Source organism: Grammomys surdaster, unplaced genomic scaffold, assembly GCF_004785775.1.
Source record: "Grammomys surdaster isolate TR1022 unplaced genomic scaffold, NIH_TR_1.0 66, whole genome shotgun sequence".
Taxonomy (NCBI): Eukaryota; Metazoa; Chordata; class Mammalia; order Rodentia; family Muridae; genus Grammomys; species Grammomys surdaster.
This window is the reverse complement of record NW_021604568.1, coordinates 893,213-900,818: the sequence shown is the minus strand read 5'-3', so window position 1 is coordinate 900,818 and position 7,606 is coordinate 893,213. Positions and strand designations below refer to the sequence as shown.

General features: G+C 46.8%; 1 protein-coding gene across 3 annotated transcripts in view; it reads right to left on the bottom strand.

Moving 5' to 3' along the window:
- The window catches only part of Dntt (DNA nucleotidylexotransferase), a 31,545-nt gene that overhangs the window by 794 nt on the left and 23,145 nt on the right, over positions 1–7,606 (bottom strand). The window contains exons 9-11 of one of the 3 annotated variants that reach the window (XM_028775828.1): positions 5,831–6,076; positions 2,625–2,708; positions 45–104 (exon numbers count right to left, since the gene is read on the bottom strand). In XM_028775828.1, the coding sequence (XP_028631661.1) occupies positions 45–104; positions 2,625–2,708; positions 5,831–6,076 (390 nt within the window). The remainder of the gene's footprint in view (positions 1–44; positions 105–2,624; positions 2,709–5,830; positions 6,077–7,606) is intronic. The other 2 variants (XM_028775839.1, XM_028775847.1) reach the window with 2 other exon arrangements.

Genomic DNA, 7,606 nt, shown 5'->3' with positions numbered 1-7,606 from the left:
CAACCAACCAACCAACCAACCAACCAACCAACCAACCAACCAACCAAGATTTTCTGTAGTTTTGACACTTTCCCATTCAAAGGTGAAAATGTGTCAGTCTTTCCCTGTTAGCAAATGACACTTGAATATTTTTCTAGAGACCCTAATTATTATTTGTGTGCATGTGTAAGTGCATGTTTATGTATGTGTACATGTGTGTAGGGATACATGCGCATTAGTGTGTTGCATATGGAGGGTAGAAGTCAACACTGATGTCTTCCTCTAACATTTTCCCCTTCCCCGCTATTTTTAAGGCAGGGTTTCTCACTGAGGCACAATTTCCTAGGCTCTCTGTAGCTAGCTCTTTCTTGTCTTGTCTGACTAACTGCTTGTCCTGGCCTTGCCAATTGCTACAGTTACAGATATGTCCACCACTCCTGGCTTTTACATGGTGCTAAGGATCCAAACTGAGGTCCTCAGGCTTGCATGGCAGATATTTTACCAACTGAACCATCTCCCCAGCCCTATTGATTTCTTCTATCTTCTATCTCTCTCTCACTCACACACACACACACACACACACACACACACACACACACTATATATATATATATATATATATACACATATATATACATATATGTATATGTATATATATAGAGAGAGATGTATATATGATATATACATATATCATATATATATGATATATATGATATCTATATACATATATATATGCTTAGTGCCTGAGGAGGCCAGGACATTGGAGCCACCACATGGATGCCAAGAATCAAACATGGATCCCCTGTAAGAGCAGCAAGTGCTCTTAAGCACGGTTCGCCCCAGCCTAGACTTCTCTTCTTAACCATAACTGCTCTTTGGAACCTCGAGATGGAGTCTTCCTTTCATCTTTCCTCTTTCTTCCTTCCTTTCTTCCTCTCTCTCTTTCTCTTTCTCTCTCCCTCTCCCTTTCTCCCTCTCCCTCTCTTCCTCTCCTCCCTCTCTTCCCCTCATAAAATATGTTGAAGCTTGAATCACACTTCAGTCCAATGAAATCAAAAGCTCCAGAAAGGCCTTGCTATCAGTCTATTTAAAGTTCTAGGTTATTCTAATGTGTAACAGAAGAGCAAACTGCTGGTAATGGCAGCCTACTGCTTGCTCTGCATTCTCTACAGCCACCCACATCTACCCATGGGCCCCATCCATCCCATGAGCTCTTTAAGACTAGGCACATCTTCTTTTTACTCTCCGCTAATACATAGCACAGCCCTCAGCCCAGAGATGACACTTGTTGGATTATTTATTGCATATTCTCTTGCAAACCTTCCTGAATTGGACTCTATGAAGTTGTTTCCACTTACACGCTCAGTGTCTGAGGCTATCCTGTCAGCACCCCTTGCCTCCCCCTTTGTGAGAAGTACCCTGAATTTCTATGAGGATTATCCTGCCCCTCCATCCATGAAATTGTGGGACTGCTCCCATCTTTAAGGAAAAGCACACAACCCATGCCTGGCCAATCAGAAGTATGACAATGGATTAATAGATGAGCACATGACCCAAGCCTGGTCAAGGAGCAGTTTGAATTCAGGCAAAAACTATTATAGAAGATAGCTTCTCTGTTAGAATAGCCAGAAGAATGGGAATCATGGGAAACCCTTGTCTGACAATCAAAACCATTCGTTGGAAAACCTGCCTGAGCTCCTGGATATGTGTGTGTGTGTGTGTGTGTGTGTGTGTGTGTAAGCAATATAATAACAAATATTTTACATAATAACAAATCCCTAGGGGCCTAGGGGGCAAGGAGATCAGCTCTTGCTTTTAGGGATTTCATGCCCTCTTCTCCTTCCAAGCCTAATTTGGTGCCCTTGACCACTGTAAGAACAGTAGACCTTTTTGTTCATGGATTTAATGATATAATTGTTAATTCTTTATCAGCCACACAGTAACTTGTCACTTTTCTGAGGCTTGAGCTGAACAAGGTGCCGCTGCCACTTGAGTCCCCCATGGTTAGTGACTGAGGCTTGATGTCTTCCCATCCCCCTCTAGGCACTTGTGTTGTTCTACTGCAGGAGACTCCCATTGATGACCCACTCAGAAGGTGATTGTCCCTGCATTGGATGGTTATTCCTGTGACATGTATGATTTATGGAGGTCGCTGATTTTCTTTGGCGTAAAAGACTGTAGACATCAGGAACCCAGCCAGCTCAACTCTGTTCACCTATGTGCTGGTTCTAGAGCCCCATTAGCTTGCTCTCTGAGCCAGAAGCCCTGGTGTTGCACCCTGGGCCCAGTAGGGATTGAGGTGATGTTTCCAGCTCCTTTCAACTGTGATCCACAGAGAATAGAACATTTGCAGCAAAAAGAAGCAAACCTATGCACTAAAATAATTTGTGTTGGGGGGTAGGGATGGGGTAAGAGGGCCCAGCAAAGGTATTTTCTGCTACACCTGAGGCCCTTAGTTCCATCCCTAGAACCTACATGGTAGGGTAGAACTGGTTCCCCTGACCTCCACATGCAACCATGCTGCATGTGTATTCATTTCTCCCATTATAAAAAAAAAGTAATAAAAATTGTTAAAAAAAAATCTGTTCAGGGGAAGAAGGGATTGTAGTAAGGGCCAGTAACCCATCTCAGGAAGGAAACACTACCTTGGTCTTATCATACAGAGCGTGGTTGTCCAGCATCATCTTCCGCTCGTGTGTGGCATAGCGCCGCAAGTCTCTCTCAAACTGCTACAAAGAGAATTTAAACAAATTACTGTCCAGTCCAGATTATTTCTGGTACATGGTGTTCAGAGCTATCCAAGGCCCTTGGGTGCTTGAAACTGCAGTCTCTAGCATATATTCTTGGAGTGACTTTCTTCCCCAGGGCAAAGCTCCTGGGTGGCTGAGCTCTGGGGTCCCTGTACTAGAACAGAAACTCAGTGTGAACAGGAAGCTGATTGGCTTGGTCCCTTGTCAATCACTGTCCAGCAGACAGCAGGTGATGTGTGACTATCTGTTGAGCGGATAAACGGACCATGTGAGCATTGTTTCCAGAATAATACCTGGTCCAGAGAAAATCCTGCCTAGACCATTTCAAATAAAAAATAAAAAGTTTCAAGTATCATTATTATAATAGAGGGTGAGGAATGGGGAGATCTTGGCCCAGATTTTGTGCCTATCTATGTGTCCTTACTACCTAGTATCTCTGAACCTTGCTTTGTCCCATGATGGAGGGAGTGAACTTTAAGTCTTTCCCTCTTTGATGTCCTTTCATACTTCGATTCGGTGAAGAGTCACCTGCCTCAGAGTGACATCTGTCATGATCAGGAGTATACCCTGAGGCTTCAGGGAGAAATCTGAAGCCTAGGACAAATGACCAGCAAATGTTAAAAACAAGGACATCAAGTCACAAATACTGCTGCTGGTTTTCTGAGAGAAACCCAGGTCCAGAACTTTGTCTTTTTCCCTGGGATTAGGCAGAATGCCTGGGACAGTGGCACTCTCTAGCAGCAAGAATTCATTTCCTCTTTGCTGGAAAGTTTCTGGGAATGGATGAGACATTGGCTCCCAGAAGCCCTTTATAACAGCAGCTGTGACTGGAACCAGCTTTGTTGACTATTTGCCGGGGAGCAGATTCGCTTGCACTGGTCTGGGAAGTTGTGGGTCCTGCTTAGCTCACCCCAGCTCTTGACTGAACAGTGCCTGCCCACAGTTCACACTCATTCCCAGCCACTGGAGAGGCTGTAGGGGTAATGGGGGTTGGCTAAATGCAGTCAATGATGGACTACTCCCAGTTCCTTGCCCTGTGTGGTTTGGGAGCAAGAAACATATTCTTGGCCAAGGCCAAGAGTGTTTCTGTACATGTAGAGAGAAATTCAGTTCACCTGGCAAATACCTGCAGAGTGCCAGTTCCTCAGGGAGCTGAGTCTAGCCGGGGACACAGATGGTTTATAATAACAGAAGAAATAAGAAAACTATGGGCTAATAGGAAGCCAGTGCTAGGCTATACTGAGCAGGGCTGCCATGGTGAGCATCACTGAACGAGGGCTTGAAGGGGGAGGTGATTAAAAACGAAAATGGCTACAGAATGGTCAAGAGAGTTGTGCTGGATAGCTTTGTGTCAACTTGAGACATGCTAGAGTTATCTGAAAGGAGAAAACCTAAATCGAGAAAATGCATTGGTAAGATCCAGCTGTAGTTTTCTTAATTAGTGATTAACGGGGGAACGACCCAGTCTACTGTGTGTGGTACCACCCCTGGGCTGGCAGTTCTATGAGGAAGGAGGCTGAGCAAGCCAGTGAGCAGCACTCCTCCATGGCCTCTGCACCAGCTCCTGCCTCCAGGTTCCTGCCCTGCTTGAGTTCTGGCCTGACTTCCTTTGATGATGAACAATGATATGGAAATGTCAGTAGAATAAACCCTTCTCGCAAGTTTCTTTGATCATGGTGGTTTTTTGTTTTTTTTTTTTTTTTTTTTTGTTTTTGTTTTTTTTTTGTCACAGCAATCATAACTCTAACTAAGGAATCCAGTCCTTTCCTGAGTCCCAGGAGGCGGGGGTGGGGGGTGTGTGTCAGGCTGCTACATGGGCATGATGCTAGGAACTGAATCTGCCAGGGAAGCACTTGGTTTATTTGTTTATTTTTTAAGATGTTGTGGCCACTCTGAACCATATCAGCTGTCACTCACGGCCATGCCCACTCCTGCTTCTGTTTCTTGGGCTGGGGGGAGCCAGGCTGTGCACTCCCTCTTCCTTCATAGAAAAGCCCCAAACTGCTTCTCCTCAGTAGGAACAGTAGGTTGGCCAGAGCCTGAGGCTGTGTGTGTGTGTGTGTGTGTGTGTGTGTGTGTGTGTAAGGCAGCAGTAGACAGTAAGGAAGAGCAGAAATACCAGAGTCTGTAGGACCTCCTGGTCTTCCAGTGATCTTGGATGCTACCCTGAGTTAAAGGGGGACAAGGCGTGTCAGATGTCATCACAGGACCCCGTGGCTTCAGGCAAGGAGCAAACAAGACCGTTAGAAGTCCATGCCGCGGTGCAGGCAGTGACACCCTCTGCTTTATTCTGTGAATTCTTTGCTGTGCTGCATGACTGCAGATGCTTAACAAGAGCCTGACATGCCATCTAAAAGAGGAGCAGATGAATTGCTGTCTCAGAGTCCTCCACAGAGCCCTGTGAGGTTAGCGCCACTGTCAGAGAGAAGGCTGGGAGAGTGTTATTTACCTGAAAGCTGCACAGCCAGGGACAGAGCAGCTTCAGCCTCTTGATTCCCGAAGTTTCTTTCGAAAACCCTCACTAGTTTCTTAGAGCAGCGTTGGAGATTGGGGGCAAGTACTGCTCCTATGCTTCAACGGAATGTAAACAGCAGGTGGAAGCCACAGTACCACAGTGCAGCTGCGCACTGCTGCCCCCAGAGGGCGCCACTCACATCACTCTTACAGGCCTTAGGAAACTTGTCCAAGACTGCTGGAAGGGGCAGGGTTGAGCCCTTCAGCAGGTCTAGGACCCGAATCCATCTGAGTTACTCATTACCCTGCCACTTCCTGGGTTTCAGTGGCTCTCACCTAAGATACCTCTCAGTTACCTAAGGGTTTTACAAACAATCGTGTCTGGGCTTAGCTGCCGAGAGCTTCTGATGTAGTGGTGTACAGCAGAGAATTTATAAATTTAACCTGTCCCCCAGGTAAGCCCACTGCTGTTGGCTTGGTGAACCACACATTAGGAATCTAAATGAATCTAACTCGTGTGACCGTGTGTCCATATCATACCCCAGTTTAGAAGCTTGGGGGCATGGTCCCTTGGTTCTCTTAGCCTTCTGCCCTGCAGTCATCAACTCTCCCTTGAACCAGGACAGCTAATAGCAGACAGCACTTACCCTAGAGCCGGTCCATCCCAGCAGGGCAAAGGCCCGGCGCTCGTAGGGGCACATGACCAGATCTACACGGATGGCCTTCCAGCCCTTTCCTTCCTGCTGGCCGCTCTTCTCGGTGTGCACTCTCTCATGGTGTAACTTCAGAATCAGGAAGCACTTCTGGAAGTGATCGAGAGCATCCACCTTCCTGCTAGGCAGCTTGAATTTTTCAAAAGTTGACTCTATGATGTCGCAGTACAAAAGCAACCCCTGAAAAGCAATGGGAGGGTTTAGAAAGGGTCCTAGGGAGCTAGGGGGCACCCCTGTTTTATTACAGTGCTCTTAAGAAAGCCTCTTCAGAGCTGAACAGACAAGGATGCATGTTTGCTCTTCCTCACCCAGCATCTGGGAGAGGAGGTAGTAAATGATTCTCTCTAAAGAAAAGGAATTTCTGCACAAGAAAGGCTGAGCCCAACCCCCATTAGTAAAACTTCAGAGCCTCCATCTCTCCCTGTTTGCTTCTGAGAAACAACTTTGTCCTTTAAACGCAAAGCCACTGTGAACAGAAAGCCACACTCTTCCCTGAACGTCTACCACCCGGACTGGGGCAAAGGGTTGTGTCTGGAAGCCCAGACCCAGTGTGGGGCATGGTGACCTGCTACATCTGTTGTTATGTCGTTTTTACAAGGCTGGGTGTTGAACCTGGGGACTTGCACTTGCTAGCTATGTACTCTACCACGGAATATACTCCAGCCCTGGAAATGCTTCTTCTCCTGAAAGAACCCTTTCTCCATCTTGGAGGCAGTGGGAGAAGGCCCACGAAGCCTGCTTTATCTCAAGTTTCTGTCCAGAAAATTAATAAGTAATTCAAAGGAATGCCAGGCAAGCACCAGCCCCTAGGAGTTCCTGTGCTGCACGCAGGGGTGGCACTCAGCTGGTAACAGATGGGGGCACTCTTGGGTGAATCAATCCTGAACTTGGCGAGGTTTTGACTGGGGTGTTCCATCTGATTCTGAGTGCTGTCTGCAGTGGAGCTGGATACCACCTTAGATGTGGTCCTAGCTTTCCAGGCCAGCTTTCTGTTGGTTGTCCCCATTGTTTGCAGTTCCCCTTCCTGTCCCCACTTCTCTCAGTGTGATTTCTCTCCTCTGGAAGTGCTCTGAGGGATGAGCTCAGGCTTGACCATCGGTGCCCTCAGTTGTCTTCCTATTATATAAGAAATTCAGTGGCTAGGCTAGGAAGTAGCTTTCCCTGCCATTCCTCCTCTCTGTTCCCAGGGTATGGGAGTTGGAGGAGTTGGTAGGGTTAGGGCAGTTCAACTTTGCTTCATACAAGGGGGAGGCTCCACTTCTCCAACTTAGTGGACCAATTAACCATAGGCTACCCCAAGCAATGGTATAACAGCAGGAAGGATTGTTAGGGGGCTGGGTGAGGAGTCCTCCAACCCGGATTCTTGACCTTTATTTTCAGTTCCTTTTCATCTTCTCCTCAGAGGAGCCAATCTGGTATCCAAGTTCAAGTCAGTTTTCCGAAATGGGGGTAGTCATGCCTCAGTTATCCTTTAGTCATCCCTCTGTCATCCCTCAGTCATCCTTCAATCTTCCTTTGGTCATCACCCAGTCATCCCCTAATCATCCCTCAGTCATCCCTCAGTAATCCTGAAGTAATCTTTCAGTCATCCCACAGTCATTTCAATCATTTGACAGTCATTTGATAGTCATTTCAGTCATCCCTCAGTCATCCCACAGTCAAACCCACAGTCATCCCTCAGTCATCCCACAGTCATCCCTCAGTCATCCC